At 49.0% G+C, this 17161-nt stretch overlaps 1 protein-coding gene across 3 annotated transcripts in view; it reads right to left on the reverse strand.

Annotated features, from left to right (window-relative positions):
* Positions 1-17161, reverse strand: part of SCARA5 (scavenger receptor class A member 5) — a 126849-nt gene that overhangs the window by 22175 nt on the left and 87513 nt on the right. For 2 of the 3 annotated variants that reach the window (XM_019828609.2, XM_003984802.6), the window contains exons 6-7: positions 16828-16926; positions 13938-13994 (exon numbers count right to left, since the gene is read on the reverse strand). In XM_019828609.2, coding sequence (XP_019684168.1) covers positions 13938-13994; positions 16828-16926 — 156 coding nt within the window. Of the gene's footprint in view, positions 1-10948; positions 13192-13937; positions 13995-16827; positions 16927-17161 lie in introns of those variants that run through there. The other variant, XM_045055612.1, reaches the window with a different exon arrangement.

Genomic DNA, 17161 nt, shown 5'->3' on the forward strand with positions numbered 1-17161 from the left:
AAGATCTGTCCTGACCACTTTAACTAGCATCCAGCTTTGTTAATCTTTGACCTCAGATGTGAGAAGACTGGCATTAAACAAGGTCAAGGTGTCTGCCATGCTCCCAGCCTGTGGGCACTTCCTTACACATGGGTAATGCCACAAATGATTGGTCTGGCTCAGGACCGCCCAGATTCCCTTAGGAATGTGAGTTGGGGGAATATGGAGATAAGTGAGCAGAAGCCGATACAAAAAGAGGCAGGGCCAATGGAATTAATAAGCCATGCTGGAGATGAGACACTAGGGTGAAGCCATGAACCCCTCCTGCTGGGGTCCCCAGAAATGCCTTGGATTCTGGATGACTTTAGCATCCTAGGCTCTGCAATGCTCATCGTATTATGAGTCCTTATGTTCCAAAGTCTTTCCCAGTGTCCTTACGACAAGCCCCCATTGCTTGAAGTGACCCAATGATTCTCTGGTCCTTCCTACCAAAAATGCGCAGAGAGAGCACCTGGGTATGCCACACATCAGTCTAAGGGCTGGTTAGCTACTTGCCTCTTGGGTGGATTTGGGAATTAAGATGGAGGAAAACACAGTGGTGATAATCCCTGTGGGGAGGCAATGTGGGGGGGGGGAGTAGAAAGAGGCTGGTTCTGGACTCAGGAACAGGGTTCAAATTCAAATTCTGATTCCACTAGTGGACAGATTCAACCTCTCTACACCTACCTTCTTCTTAAAATGGGTATAATGGTGGTGGTTGGGAGCAACTGCACAAGTCTTTGTTGGTACATCATGGGCACCCATCACTATGAACTCCCACCCTGGCTGCCCAGCAATTTGTCCAGCAACTTATGGGTCAGCTCTGAGAGATCACCCTGTGTTGTGGAGGATGGCTGGTATACAGTGGCCTGACCAGGGATCACAACCTTGAAAGCTTTCTTTGCAAAGTAATCCTGCTGGGTGGAGAGTAGGGACAAGGGGCACTCACACTGGATTAGTCTCTTGACTTCCTCTGCTCTCCCCAGAGCACAGTTCCTGGCTCCTTAGTATATTAAGGGAGAGGGACAGGGGCATCAGCAGAAGACTAGCTCCTGCTGTCAGCAACTTTCTGCTCACTAATGCGAGCTGAATGTGATTCCTTAAGCAAAGCAGCTCCAGAATGATCCAGGAATGTAGCACTCCAGCTGAGGCCTCTCTGGGGCTCCTAGCACAGACCTTATAAATCCAGTATGTGGGGTTTCTCTTCTTGAAACAAATGTTTCTTTGCTCTCTTTGCCTTATAAATATATATGTAGGAAATGCAAAGTCCCAGACAAAAGTAGGCAGGGTCAACCCCAGATTCCCCTGGTTCTGAATCTCTGAACCCCAGAACCAGAGAAGCCCTGGATGTTAGTCTTGAACCCATTTTCACGCTTTAAACATAGGGATCCTCTCCACTCTGTCCCATGCCTGACAGATGCTCATCTTACCTCCTTTGGGAACCCATTCCAGGATTTTAAAGCCAGCGTCGGGTTTCATTTCATTTACAGCATCTGCTGGCATCACTGGATGCCTCCAGGGTTTTTCATCTGATGATTTCCTACCTTGTTTTACTCTCTATGCTTTGGGTTTTGCAGTTATTGGGAAGCAAAATGCAACATACCTTCCTCTTTCTCCAGCATCTGGTGGGAACACAACCAAGGGAGTGGCTTCATTACTGGGTCCCTCAGCGGGTTTGAGAGGACAGTTTCATGGCCAGTGGCTACCATCTCATAACCGGTTTCCAGGGCTGGGCTAGACTGAGAACTGTGTACTGCCTGTGCAGCCTGTCCACATCTGGCTCAGAACTGCCCCCAACCCAGCTACAGCAAAGCCATGCTCTGGGCACTATCCAAGAGATTTCAAGTCAAGGATGGGCACCGAGGGAACTGATGTATACTCACTTCCTACTACCTACCAGACACTGCAAAGAAGCTCGTGCATGTATTCTCTCATTTATTCTTCATGACAGTTCCATGAGTTTAGTTACTATGGATCTCACCTAACAGAGGAGAAAATCGGCCCAGAAAAGTCAAGCGATTTGCCCAGGATCACACAGCGGCTATAAGGAAGAGCCAGGGAGGAGAGCAAAGGCCTTTGCTTTTCAATCCACAGAGCCAACTATCAGGCTGAATACTTAAGACAAATATTTACTAACAGCTCTCTTCATACAAAAAGTGCCTTTCACCTACCACCCACCAGTCCCGCGGGGTCTACGGTAGTTAGTGTAAGTTAGGGAGTAAGGGAAGGAGCCTTGGTGTTAAAGCAGTGGCTCTCTCAGTGGACTGAGGCAAGTGGCCTGGGCTGCAGGTAGGAATCACCTGGGGTGCTTTAAAATCTACCGGTGCGGGGGGGGGGGGGTTGGTTATAGCTTGGAACAGCTGGCTGGTGATGTCAATGCGCGTCAAGGTGGAGAAGAAGTGCATGAAGGGACTGATCGGGGATGAAGCCCCACCTCCGCTACGCAACTTACCAGCTGTTGGACCTTGTGAGTAACGCATGTAGGTAACACCTCTTCTGGGAGGGTTTTTCCCTGATCTGTTGTCCCAACATGCGCTCCCCACATATGAGAAATATTATACCGTCATTCCCTCCTTCAGGTCTGTGTGCACTCATCTTTGTAAGCTCCGTGAAAGCGAAAGCCACTCAACACCCTGGTGGTTCCCATCTGTGGGAAATGCGGTCGGTCCTCACTCGCAGGCAGTCTGGCACATCGCAGCACTTAACAAATTGTACTGAGCGAGTGGATGCATGAATGGGATCCACAGCCTTCTGCTGGGCTCGAGGAACAGAACTGATCCCTAAATACCCCAGAACCTGCTTGGCTGTGCATCAGAAGGGCCCCAAAGCCCAGGGAACTTTGCTTCTAAAGAACAGGAGAGGAGGGAAACCCAGCCTAAGCCTGAAACATCACAGACCCTTTAGGTTTGTTTATCCTGCCTTCTAGGCCAAAGCAAAACCGGGCAAAAGAAAGGAGGTTGTGTAGAGTCGAAATAAACACATGGGGCTGGGAAAATAGGCTCTGATTTTCTGCAGCTGCAGAGTAGAGCCCCGGGGATAATTTGGACCATCTGCCCATTAAGGAAGTTGAACTTTTCATTCTCTGGTGAAGAAAGAACTCCCCATGGCCCCAGCCGGCCTGCAGCACGGGGGCTCTGCTTCCCACCTCCCCGAGGTGGAGGTGGGGGACGTTGGGCCCCGTCCTTCTCTTGACACGACACTTCTCTTTTCCCTGACATCTGTGGGAAATGTGGTCCGTATGGGAAGGACAGGAGCCATCCCACAAGCAAAGTAAGGAATGTCTGGTCAGGCTCTGCTGGAGGGCATTGCTTTTAAAATGCGGTCTGGCCTGTGGGTACGCTTTTATAAAATGCTACTTCCTAATGGTAATCTGCTCTGAACTTAATATGGTGCTTTGTGCCTCTTCAAAGCACTTTTGTTAGCGGGTTTCATTTTGATCTTTGTATCCCTTCTCTAAAGTGGGTGGTTCTTGTTATACCCATTTTACAGATGGGGAAGCTGACTCGGGGAAGGAAGGGGTACATTGATAAAGTGGCCACACTCGAACCACATCTGGGTCTCCAGTCCCCGGACTACTGTTCTGTGTCTTCAGTTGGGGGTCACATGGGGTGCTTGGGCCTTTGCTGGGTAGAAGGAGCAGCCAGAAATACCTCCCAAGTTATCACTGTATTGATCATGCCGGATTTTTTGTAAAACTGTTTTTAACTTTGGTCGCCCCAACTCTGTTGTATATTCTTTTGGAAACTGGGAGTTTGTCCTGTCTGATTTTGTTTTTCTGCTGCCTTACTCATGGATGCCCAGCTACTAGTGGAGGTGCAATAAAAATGTGCCTGATCAAATAAAGGAAGTGCTTTGCCTGCCCCGCCCTGAACCAGGAGCTCACTCCATCGCAGTGGGAAGATGCCACTAACACCCAGAGTGGCACTTGTAGGACATCACTGGGCAGTCCAGTAGCGAGGTGAGTCCTTTGCCATGCTTTGGCTCTTGGGTCTCTCAAAGGGCAGTGAAGGGTCAGTGAGTGTCAACAGGCCTTTAGGAGTAGAAAGAAATGCAGTAGAGCCAGGAGAAAAACCAATGATAGGGAGGCTTCATTTGATCACGCCTGCAGCTGTAGGGGGTTCTGAAGTTTATACGGCATGGCATCCCTCTAAAGTCTTCGTGGACCTGCCCCTGCCGCCTTTAGCTCCGGGTCCCATGTCCAGGACAGGTGGCCTTTGTTAAGAAGGCACTTTCACCCTCTGCCCTCACCCACACCGTCCCCACCCTGCCCTAGTTCTTCTCTCAGTTCCATTCTCCTTCAAGTTCAGGGTCCGTGAGTCCTTGGCTGAGATGCTTCCCAGCCCCAATATTATAAATTCTTGAAGGCAGGACCCACCTCCAGCACCACATTCACCACTTTCTAGATCTATGACCTTGGGCAAGTAATATAACCTCTCAGAATAGCTTCCCCATCGGTTAAATGGGGTAACGACACCTGCCTTAGAGAGTCATTCTGAAATCTGGGTAGGCTGAGTGACTGGGGTGGTCGGTTCTCAAGAAATAGTGTTGAATTCCATGTAAGCCCCAATCATCCCGATGGGGGCCTGAGGGACTGAGGCAAGGGAATGGCCCCCCGTTTGAGTCAGGGAGAAAGCCAGCCATGACCCCTCCCCCACAGCATCCACAAGACCTCCCAGGATGTCCACAGGCTCTGCCTCCCGCTTTCATCTTCTTTCTCCCGTGAGAACTCTACACCAGCGGTCTTTAGAAGACAGCCTGAAATCCAGACCTAGGGGAAGTCGGTCCATCTCAACTGGTTCCAAGGACACCTCAATGGTGTTTTCCATTGTCAAAGGACAGGACGGGAAGTGGAGCCATGCATTTAATGCAGAGGCAGCGAAAGCTCAGGGACTCAATCTGCAGTGCCTTCAGCCAAACTTCACCTCCAACAGAAGAGGAGGGAGTGCAGGGTCACGGGGATTAAGAATTCCAAAGTTTGTTTGTGTTGCTTTCTAAATAAACAGTTTAACCACTCCCGGTTTTAATGTACGTCTCAACCAAAAACTTTTCTTCATACGAAACCCACATCAAAGACCCAAACTTCAGTTCTGCAGTGGTCCAAGGTGTTGTTTTTTGTAGAAAATGTCCTGTTCACCTTCAGTCTGAGGTTTGCATTACCAAAAGAGTTTTCTTCAGGGCAAATCCCAGAAATCGTCACGTGTTTGCCGGGAAACTGGGACATGCCAGTCCTTGGTGGGGGTGGAGGGGGGTTGCCTCTAGACTCCCCTCCAAAGGATGGGTACAGCAGTGTCAGATAAATGTGGGTAATATGAGAAATGAAGGCACAGCACAGAACATGCTCCCTTGCTCACTCACGGTGACAAGAATAGGTGCTTAGGGGACAAACTGGTTACCCCCAGTCACAGTGTAAAAGGCCCCGCAGACCAACAGTTAAAAGAAGCAAACCTTCCCAAGTTCCACTTACAATACCTAACCCCAGAGTCTCAACATGAACTCCAAACACTGGCTTGCTTCTTTTCCAGCTAGCCCTTGGCTTTGGCCCTCAGTTGGTTCCCGCTTTCACCTAGTACGTACGTATGTATTTATTTCACTTTTATTATTATTTTTTTAATGTTATTTTTGAGAGAGACAGAGACAGGGAGCAAGCAGGGGAGGGGGAGAGAGAGAGAGAGAGAGAGAGAGAGAGATACCGAACCCAAAGCAGGCTCCCGGCTCCAAGCTGTTAGCACAGAGTTACGTGGGGCTTAAACTCACAAACCAGGAGACCATGACCTAGGCTGAAATCAGACTGAGTGAGCCACCCAGGCGCCCCAACCCAGTATGTACATAGAATACAGGTACGGCTGACCTTGAACAACACAGGTTTGAATTGCATAGGTTCATTTACATGCAGAATTTTTTCACTACAGTACCATGCTGTATGTGTGTGTATTTTCTCTTCCTTAGGATTTTCTTAATAACATTTTCCTTTCTCTAGCTTACTCTATTGTAAGCATACATCATATAATACACGTAACATATCAAATATGTGTTCCTCGATGGTTATCAGTAAGGCTTTTTCAGTCAACAGTAAGCTATTAGTAGTCAAGTTGTGGGGAGTCAAAAGTTATATGTGGAGTTTAAAAATTTTTTTTTTAACGCTTATGTATTTTTGAAAGAGAGAGAGTGAGAGTGCGTGCGTGTGAGCAGGGGAGGCACAGAGAGAGAGAGAGAAAGAGAGAGAGAGCCCCAAGAGGCTCCATGCTGTGCGTGCAGAGCCTGACTCGGGGCTGGAACCCATGAACCCTGAGATAATGACCTGAGCTGAAATCAAGAGTCGGACACTTAATGGACTGAGCCACCCAGGTGTCCTAAAAGTTATACATGGATTTTTGAAGGCACAGGCTGGGGGTCGGCGTCCCTAATCCCCACTCCCACATTGTTCAAGGGTCGACTGTGCTATCGGCCCTGCTAATGGCCTCTTAGCACCCCTCTGCTTGTGTCGGAGAGCACCCAGCCACAAGGGGGCTTCGTTTCTCTTCACCTAAGCAGTTTTCCTCACCAGGGCTCACATGGAAGCTCTTCTCTCTCCCCTTTCATCAGACATGAATGTCCCCTAGCTCGCACAGCTGTTCCTAAGTCTCAGGCAGCTGCCCCACCCCCACCACACCCCTCATTCTACCACCTGGCTTCTTAAAGGAGCCAGGTCTTTTGTTTTTCCAGGCCCTCCTGAATCTATTTTAAGCCATCATACCGAGGGCAGCACGGATTAATCAGAACTGAACTGTTTTCTGCACATAGCAATTTAAAGCCCTCCTGGAAGGGGTCACTAGGAAGCTCTCAGGAAAAGTCAGTGGATTTGTTTTTGGAAGGCTTAGGATAAACTCTTGGCAAACCAGCACGTCTGGAAGGCCAGATCCCATCCTCCGCACAGAACAGGAGGTAAAAAAAAAGAGGAGATTGCAGCACGGGAGGCTGAGGGCCGGGTCTCCCCGCCACATTGTCAGTAGGTCAGAAGGGGACTCGGGTCTCAAGCTTGCTACCCCGCGGCCCATGCTGCTCGTCCAGAGCTCACGTCTCATCTTCTTAGGAGGCACTTTCTAAAAGAGGAGCAGCTCAGCCAAGAGAAGGAGCGAGAGCAGCAGAGAAATGTGGACTTGGAATATGGACCTTCCTGTGGGGAGGAAGGGGCTGCCTACCGTGTGCCCGGCCTTGGTCTTAGAGCTGAGATCACCAGGGACAGCTGAAGCTCAATTCTCATGACCTTGGCCGGCTACCCCTTTGTCCCAGCTCTCAGCCCGGTTCTCTGCCAGTCACCTCTCACTGCTGTCATATCACTTCCTGCTGACAGCCCATCCCGGCTTCCCAGTGCCTGAAGGTCGACCCTGAACTCCAGACTGTTGACCCCGGCATACCTCCCTGGCCTTATTTTTTGTTTCTTATATCCCTAAACCTCATCACACCAAACTATTTGGGTTTATGGGGCAATGCTTTCCTGTTTCATGCAGGGCTCTCTTTCCCTGGAATGCCTTTGCCTTCCACATCCACCTGTTGGATACCAATTTGTCAAAGACACCTCAGCAAGTGACTCCCACAACAGTAGGCAAAATTAGCCTCTGTACATACGTCTCCTATAGCCCTCACCACATTCCACTGTGATTGCGTGTGTATGTGTCTTCCTCACCTGCTAGACAGTGTGCTCCTCAAGTTGAGGCTGGTCCTTGCTCCGCTTCGGTTCCCCAGCCTTTAGCCAGGGCCTCAACACCAGTTTGCCAAGTAAGTGAATAAAGCAATACTCTCTTCCATAAATATTTTCCTTCCTGCCACACTTCAATCTTTCTTCTTCTTTTTTTTTCCTTATGTTTAGTTTTGAGAGGTGGGGAGGGGCAGAGAGAGAGAGGGAGACAGCAGAGAGCCAGACATGGGGCTCGAACTCATGAACGCTGAGATCATGACCTGAGCCAAAGTCGGAAACTCAACCGACTGAGGCACCCAGGTGCGTCTTCTATTTTTTCTTTATGATGGAAGCGAGGGAGGCCAATCCCTCTCGCCTCTGCTCCTTTCCTCAGCCAACTCCATGCCAGCCCCGGTTTCTGACCCACGGGCTTTGGGCCTTTGCTGTCCCTGTGCCTGCTCGGCTTCCATCTGGTTCCCACGTCCCTCATTTACCATGTCCTTGTGCCCATTCCTTTCTCTCTGGTGCCTCCCACTCTGCGTCAGCCAGGGCTGGAAGCCGCGTTTGCCACGGGACAACTTTTCTGAGTGAATTCTGGGGCCCCGTGCATTTTCAGTCCCTGGACATACGCTCAGGGGAGGAGACATCTTAAAGACACTTGGCCATCTCCACATCCCCTCTGGGGTTTGCATCTGCCCCCCACTCGCTGTGTGAGGATAAAGAGAAGGAATGAAGGACTGCACCAACCGAACCAGCGTGTGAGTGAACACAGCCAGATGCGTGTGGGTGCTGCTGCGTCCAGCCGGCGGGCTCGGTTTACCCACAAGAGAACGGAGAAGCAAGTGAGGGTAGGGCTTCACTGGGAGATGCAGAACTTCCAGTGTGAAACCTGTGCTGGCCTCTCATGGGGCCAGAAGCACAGAAGCACAAGGCAGCCAGAGCTGGGTGAAATTCAGCAAAAAGGGGAAGAAATCCTTAAAAGTGAGAATTAGCACTTTCGTATCAAACCCACTGAGAAGAGACAGTGGCCCATGAGGGCCCCAGGCTGTCAAAGGCCAGAGAGAATAAGAGGTAGTCCAAGGATGTAGCAAAGGACGGAGGGTGGGCTCGAGGCCAGACAGGTGTGACCTGTAACCTGGCTCTGCCCCTTACAAACTCCGGTGACCTTGGGCAGCTCCCTTCTTCTCTACCCTTAGCCTCCCCCGCCCCCCTAACGTGGACATAACCAGGACTCCTGAACTGTGCTGTCAGGATTAAGTGAAATAATGTGCATAGAAACTTTGCTTCTCATAGTACCAGCTACAAGTTTGTTAGTAGTAGCATGTGATAGCTGATTTTTCTGAGAAGTGTGGTTTACTCTTAGATCACGTTGTTGCTGGGGCATTAAAGTTGTATAAGGAATTAAAGAAATATATCCAGTTAGTAAAGAAATGTATTTGCATATAAAAGGTCCAGCATCTCTGTCTCTCCATGCTTGCAAGAATGCTAACTTTTGGTGCCGATTGGGATTCCCTGGGGCACCCAGTGCAGGTAACCGTACTTACAGGGATGGGAGGAAGGGAACTCACGGACACTGAAGGCCTCTCTTTGCATTCCGGATTCTTTTTTTTTTTTTTTTTTTTAATGTTTATTTATGTTTGAGAGAGAGACATACACAGAGTGTGAGCAGGGGAGGGGCAGAGACAGACACACACACAGAACCCGAAGCAGGCTCCAGGCTCTGAGCTGTCAGCACAGAGCCCGACATAGGGCTCCAACCCATGAACCATGAGATCACAACCTGAGCCAAAGTCAGACAATTAACTGAGCCATTCAGGCGCCCCCGCATTCTAAAACAGAGATAGAAACATCTCAGCAGCTGTGGACAAAACTGTCTAGAAGCCACCTCCCTGATAATTACTTTTGAGCTTACGCTACACGATGGGGTGCCCACTGTTCCCCCACACCCACAAACTTTCGTAAATACTGCAAACACACACAAGGTGTTAAACATTTTTCCTAATTTTCTGAGATGCCACTAGAAATTACCAACAAAACCTGGCTTAGAATCTACCCCTGGGTCATTCTGCATATTTTTCCCATGTGAAACCAAATTGAGGAAAAGTTTTTAAACAATCTGAACTTCTATCCTGCTTTAAATTCATGCTGGAAACTTTACCCACCCCTGAGCTGCAAAAATACTATTTATTTTTCCTGCAAATGGACCATATATGAGGGTAAAACAAACGTTTTTCTGTCTTGAGATATGTATATAGAGTTTATTTTTTTCCTGGCCAAACTCCCCAAAGCCAAACATCTAACAGAATGACTGATACCTCCCTTGCCTCAAAACAAAAGAAAAGAAAACAAAACTTTACCTCTTGTCAAGCAGAAATCAGGAGATCTGGATTCCAGACTCAGTTTGAACCATGGCCTAGCCGTGGGACGGTGGGGATTCTCTCCAGACCTCTATTCTTGGTCCCAGTTCAGTGAACTGGAGGTGGGGGGGAGGGTGCTCAGGAGGGGGAGAGGAGTCAGCCTGAAACCCCGTTTGACTCTAGAATCATGTGACTCCAGATCAAAACATGGGTAAACAATTGCAAGATCCTATCCTGAAAAATATTTTTATTTATTTATTTTTAAATGTCTATTTATTTTGACAGAGAGAATGTAAGTGGTGGAGGGGCAGAGAGAAAGAGAGAGGGAAACAGAGAACCCCAAGCAGGATCTGCACCCTCAGTCAGTGCAGAGCCTGACACAGGACTCAATTTCATGAACTGTGAGATCACGACCTGAGCTGAAATCAAGAGGCGGGCACTCAACTGACTGAGCCACCCAGGAGCTCCCAGAAAAATATTTTTTTAACATTAAAAAAATTTTTTTAAGTTATTTATTTATTTATTTATTTATTTATTTATTTATTTATTTAGAGAGCCTACATGTGAGCTGGGGAGAGGCAGAGTGAGAGGGGGAGAAAGAGAATCCCAAGTAGGGTCCATACCGTCACCACAGAGCCCGATGCGGGGCTTGAACTCATGAACCATTGATATCATGAGCTGAGTCGAAATCAAGAGTCAGATGCTTAACTGACTGAGCCACCCAGTCACCCTTTTTTTGGTAACTTTTATTTTTCCCCTGAAAAATATTTTTAAAAACTTTTTTTTGAATGTGTATTTATTTTTGTAGGAGAAACAGACAGAGCGTGAGCAGGGGAGGAGCAGAGTGAAAGGGAGACACAGAATCTGAAGCAGGCTCCAGGGTCTGAGCTGTTAGCACAGAGCCCGATGCGGGGCTCGAACTCACAAACTGAGAGATCATGCCCCGAGCCAAAGTGGACGCACAACCGACTGAGCCACCCAGGCGCCCCTCCCCTGAAAAATATTTTAATATTGATTCAAACCATGGGTCCCAAGAAATCTTCTCTGTAATGCCCTCTTCAAAGGAAAGCCCCCAATTTCTGATTCTGACCTGAGGGGTAGGTAACTTGTTGGTCTTCTCGATCCCTTTATGTAGTAATACCCCACCTGCTGGAACTTCAGTTTTTCTGCTAAGGGTGGGAGGTGTTTGGTAAAGGTGCCCTGAGCTGGGTCTCCCAAGAGGGTTCCTTCTCCACGGTGTTCCTTTGTGGAGGAGGGCAGAACTCTAGTGCTGAGTCCTTTTCCCCACCCGTTAGATCTCACGGAGGGGCTGCCCTGGGCTTGGGGAATGACTGAGAACCTCCCAGAAGCGGGCACTCCGTGCTCATCAGAATTTCCACACTCTCCTGAAAGATGATCCTTGGCTTCCTCCTCAAAGCTGTGGTCTCAGGGATCCAGTTAACGCCTGTTGGACTGGAGCTCCTTAGAAACCAAACCAGGAGTCTGAATATAGCGTGGGTTTGGCGTAGTCAGAGACAGGCCAGGGGTGCCGGCCGTGGGAAAGCACTCCCCTGCCACCGCATGGGGCAGCCCTGAATTGCTTCAAAGGTTCCCTTAAATCCATATCTGCAGGTGAGGGACTCACTAGGTTTTAAGGAGCCCAACCGGACTCTTAAAGACCAGGGGCCTAAGATCTCATTCCAGAGTTAAGAGAAGTCAGAGGCCTGGGTTTCCACTTTGCTTCTGCTCCTGCCTTGGGAGAGTCGTCCTGCCCCTGAAAGCCTCTGGAACAGGTGACGGATGGATGGCCTTCCAGTTACGCTCTACAATTCCCGCGTGTCTCCTATGCTCCCCTGCACGCTGTGTAAAGCCTCCTATCTGTGGAGCTGTCTCTGCTGAGCCAGCTCACTTTCCAGGTCCATCACCCACGAAGATATTTTTGGGGTTGGGAGATGGCAATGAAAAGCTTAGGGCTTTGTGTCAAGACCATTGTCTGAGCTCTGGGCTCCAGTGAGGGTGTGGCCTCTTCAGGGCAGGAAAGAAAGAACGCTGTTTGTCCCTGAGGAGGGGCTGTTCCGGGCTGACATCAGCCTCTTGTGGTGCAGTCCATAGACTCCAGGGCCAAGTGGATTAGATGCCCTTCCCCCATGCTCCCCACCCACGCCTGGGGGAGCCCCACACCACTGTGGCTCAGCACCTCACAGCCCGGTCCAGTTGCAGAGGCCAGCCAGCTGGGCCCACAGAACCAAGGTAAACAGTGATGAAAGCATCCTTTGGATTAATGGACTGGCCACCACCACCTCTTCCCAGGCTAGCACGGACCTCCTCTCTCCTGTCAAGTCGGCTGAGGAATAGTCGCCAAAGAGTTCCTGACAAGAACCCCCGGTACGTGGGCAGCGTTTCTGATCCCCCTCTCACAGGTCATCTCTCCGCAGTCCCCCCCTTCCTGCCACCACAGCAGGAATTTTTTATTTCACAGAGCTAAAGGCCGCCGTCCTTCTTGGCTACTTTGGCAGCATTCCATCAGAAAGCAGTCAACAAACAGAGCAGAGAGCACCCCAAAGACAAAGTACGGAGCCCAGTCCGTTAGATAAGTGTGACTCAGATCTGTCACAGATGTCCTAGATCATATCCAGACTCCTTTATTTTGTCTTCAAAACTCTCCTCTTGGCTCCTAGCAAAGTCCACCAGGTCTCCTCATTGAGCCAGGACACTCCCAGTTAAACCCTTGGCTGCCCCAGAAAGGGACTGTAGACAATGCTAGGAAGACTGAACCACAGAAACTGTTTTGTGGGTTATAGCATCTAGGGTAAAGTGGACGCGGTGAGCCCAGAGCGAGCATAGGCACACCTGGTCCTCGTCCGTGTCCGCCACCACCGAGTGACAAAGCACCGTCATGTGCATTTTTCCTGTTTGATCTTAATCACGACCCTGGGAAAGAGAAGGCCAGGGGAGGTAGCAGGCAAGTTCAAGTTTCAGAGGACCTTGGAAAGGCCCTACTTAGGAGAGAGGTGTCGTTCCTGGTCCTGCGTGACTGGGATGGAACCAAAGATCGGCAGTAGGGAAACCTATGGTCTCGGGCCAGTGTGTGAATTTGCAGTGGCATCTGTCCCTGAGTGTCACCAGCAGAACCTGGGTGCAGGTGCAGTCTTCCTAGGGAGCCAGGACTGGAGCACAGGTGCCCTAGAAGGGGAGAATCTGCTCATGGCTTCCCATAGAATGGCAACATTTCAGAGCCCAACAAATATTATATGCTAGCATTTTGTTGAAACTTGGCTAGGAGACTCATTCTTTGACAATCTCTCCAAGGCTCTACGTGTAGCCCTTGTCAACATTTTAGGGAGGACACTGGTCAGAGAGACTTCCATTCCTAGACTTGGTGTTCTGCCCAATAAGGAGATTCCCTAGTGTCACTACTCAGTTCATAGCAAAGGAGGAAAACAAAAAGGGTTCTGTTTTGCTTCTGCACCTTTCCTCATGCAAGTACCTGGAGAGCCGGTATGTCTGAACTAATGTATTACACGGCATGATAATACTCAGCACTTACTGAATCCTAGCCACAGTGGAGGCAGTGTTACAAGCACTTTATGTGGACTAACTCATTCACTTGTCACAATGATCCTACGAGGTAAGGATGCTTCTAATCCCCATTCTAAAGATGAGAAACCTGAGGTGCAGAGATTACTCAGCTGGCTAGTGAGGCAGCCAGGAGGAAGGGCAGACTGTCTGCCTCCAGATCATCCCATACAACCACTGGCCTTATGGAAGCATGGTCTGTGCCCCCTTCAGTATAGCTGTCTCTTGCTGGGCCAGCAGGGCCCTGAAACAGGGAGGGAGCTCCTTTGGCTCTAGCCTCCGGTCCCCCCAGACCCGTGGGGCTGCTTGGATGACAGCTACAGAATCCAGTGACCCCAGTAGAATGTCCTTACCGGCATCCCCTGCTCTGTCTCCTTTGTCTCCCTTCTCTCCTTTTGGGCCTCGGTCACCTGAAACAGAGGAGGAAAACCGGCATTAGAAAAGGAAATAAACCCTACCAGTGAATGAAATGTGACCTGCAGGAGACATATCAACCCATGACCCGAGAAACTCTCAGCAGGAGCCTACAGCACCGGAGGGCCTGGTATGGCAGGAAAGATAAGAGCTTGAGTCGATTATGCTGCATGTTCTGGGCACCCCAAGAAGGAGATCGGGGCGCCCAGCTAAGAAGTTTCGTTCCCTAACTAAAGTGTAGAAGGGTACAGTCTACCAGCACAGACTAGAGTATGTGGTATTCAGCAGGAAGAAGACAGAGCAAAGATATTCCTATTACGTAGTCAAGGTTTTATTTTTTTTTAATGCTTTTATTTTTTTATTTTTTATTTTTTTAATGTCTTAAGTTATTTTGGAGAGACAGAGACAGAGCGTGAGCGGGGGAAGGGCAGAGAGAGGGAGACCCAGAATCGGAAGCAGGCTCCAGGCTCTGAGCTGTCAGCACAGAGCCCAACGCGGGGCTCAAGCTCACGAGCAGTGAGATCAGGACCTGAGTCAGAGTCAGACACTTAACCAACTGAATCCCCCAGGCACCTCTTTTAATGTTTTTATTTTTGAGAGGGAGAGAGACACAGAGTGTGAGCTGGGGAGGGGCAGAGGGAGAGGGAGACGCAGAATCAGAAGGAGGCTCCAGGCTCTGAGCTGTCAGCACAGAGCCCGATGTGGGGCCCAAACCCAGGAACCGTGAGATCATAACCTGAGCCAAAGTCCAACGCTTAACTGACTGAGCCACCCAAGTTCCCCAGTAGTCAAGGTTTTAGAAGTACGCATCCAAGTTTGTCTTAATAAGCACTAGAGGAAAAGCTGGGGGAGGACTTCAGTTACACAGGGAGGACAGAGGTTATATGTCAGGCAGATTTCCCAGTGGGGGAGGCTATGAAACATGAGGCAGAGCTTCTAGGGAATTGTAGAATTTCCTTTTCAGGAAAGAGCTCTGAAACCATAGAGCCCTTTTCCAAGCTAGCATCTCACTCTACAAAGAAGTAGAAGGTCCTGACACCACTCAAAAGGGGGAGGGCACTAAAGTGACCAGGGAATTCCATTCCAAGTCTCTCCATAAAAATATCTGCAAGTCAAGCACTCTCAACAATAGCCAAAGTATGGAAAGAGCCTAAATGTCCATCAACTGATGAATGGATACAGAAATTGTGGTTTATATACACAATGGAGTACTACGTGGCAATGAGAAAGAATGAAATATGGCCCTTTGTAGCAACGTGGATGGAACTGGAGAGTGTGATGCTAAGCGAAATAAGCCATACAGAGAAAGACAGATACCATATGGTTTCACTCTTATGTGGATCCTGAGAAACTTAACAGAAACCCATGGGGGAGGGGAAGGAAAAAAAAAAGAGGTTAGAGTGGGAGAGAGCCAAAGCATAAGAGACTCTAAAAAACTGAGAACAAACTGAGGGTTGATGGGGGGTGGGAGGGAGGGGAGGGTGGGTGATGGGCATTGAGGAGGGCACCTTTTGGGATGAGCACTGGGTGCTGTATGGAAACCAATTTGACAATAAATTTCATATATTGAAAAAAAAATCTGCAAGTCAGAGAAGCCTATGGCATATTGTCTGGTGAAAAAAAAGCAAGCCAGCAAGTTCCAGGGATGGATGCCTAATGTGATCCAAGTGTTGAAGAAAAAAAACCACCCCAAAACAAAGGCAACCATATATGTAAATATAAATATGCTTAGAAAAAGTTCTGGCAGGATATGCTCCAAAATGTTTACAGTAGTTATTCCAAAGAATAATAGCTTAAGGGGCTATGGGGCAGGGGACTCACTTTTCACTTTATACATTACACTTTATCTGCTTCTGTATTGTTAAATACTTTCAACAAGCATAGGCTGCTTTTGTAGTCTGTTTTAAAATCATTTTTAAAATTTTTAAATTTAATTTTATATTATTTTTTAAATTTTTTAACGTTTATTTATTGTTAAGAGACAGAACGTGAATAGGGGAGGGGCAGAGAGAGAGAGGGAGACACAGAATCTGAAGCAGGCTCCAGGCTCCGAGCTGTCAGCACAGAGCCTGACGCGGGGCTTGAACTCACAAATTGCAGGATCATGACCTGAGCCAAAGTCGGATGCTTAACCAACTGAGCCACCCAGGCACCCCAAAATCATTTTTTTAAAATGTAGATCATAAAAGGAAGAAAAATCTCAGCTTGTTTAATCACCAGAAAGTAGAATAAAAGTTCTCAGTGATCCAAGACTAAGAGACCATCCTAGACACGGGGTAGGAATGATTAATAATACTTTTTCTTAGTTTTCATATTTACAAGGGAGAGGGTTAAGACTGGGGACACGGCATCAGATTTCCTCGTCTTGTGCTGCAGTTACCATGGAAATCTGCTCACTCTTGAAAAGAACGTAGAGGGGCACGTGGGTGGCTCAGTCGGTTAAGCATCCGACTCTTGGTTTCAGCTCTGATCGTGATCTCGCGGTTCATGAGTTCGAGCCCTGCATCAGGCTCCGTGCTGACAGCTCAGAACCTGCTTGGGATTCTCTCTCTGCCCCTTCCCTGTGTGCACACATGTGTTCGTTCTCTCTCTCTCTCTCTCTCTCTCTCTCTCTCTCTCTCTCTCTTTCTCTCTCTCAAAATAAATAAATAAACATTAAATAAAAAAGAAATGAATGTTTAGCAAGACCAAGTGACTTGCCCAAGGTCACTGAGCTAGTCAATGGCAGAGCCAAAATGCAAAGATAGTCCATCTGCTCCGGTGCCCGTGCTGCTGCCCAGGGGCTAGCGATGAGCAAGGCTACACAGGTGCTCTGAGGTTTGCTATTACCTTTGAACCCGCGCATGCCCATTGGTCCTGTGGCTCCCATCTTCCCGTCATCGCCCTTGGGGCCTGGCAGCCCTGGGGTTCCTCTCTCTCCTGGCAGACCTGGGGAGACACAGGACAAGTTGTGGGGCCTCGGACTCAGAGCTGGAGGGCCCTTACAGGTCACCATCTGGCCCGGCCATCACCCTCAACCACGCGTCCTCCTGTGGCTTTTCCTTACTGATTCTTCTCAGTGAAGTTAGAGAGGCTGCAAAAACAGTGTTCGAAAGGTCAGCACAAACCTTCCCCGCCGGCGCCTCTTAGCCAGTTAGGCTGGGTCCCTGACCCCGGAAGGTCC

This window comes from Felis catus, chromosome B1 (assembly GCF_018350175.1).
Source record: "Felis catus isolate Fca126 chromosome B1, F.catus_Fca126_mat1.0, whole genome shotgun sequence".
NCBI classification, from domain to species: Eukaryota; Metazoa; Chordata; class Mammalia; order Carnivora; family Felidae; genus Felis; species Felis catus.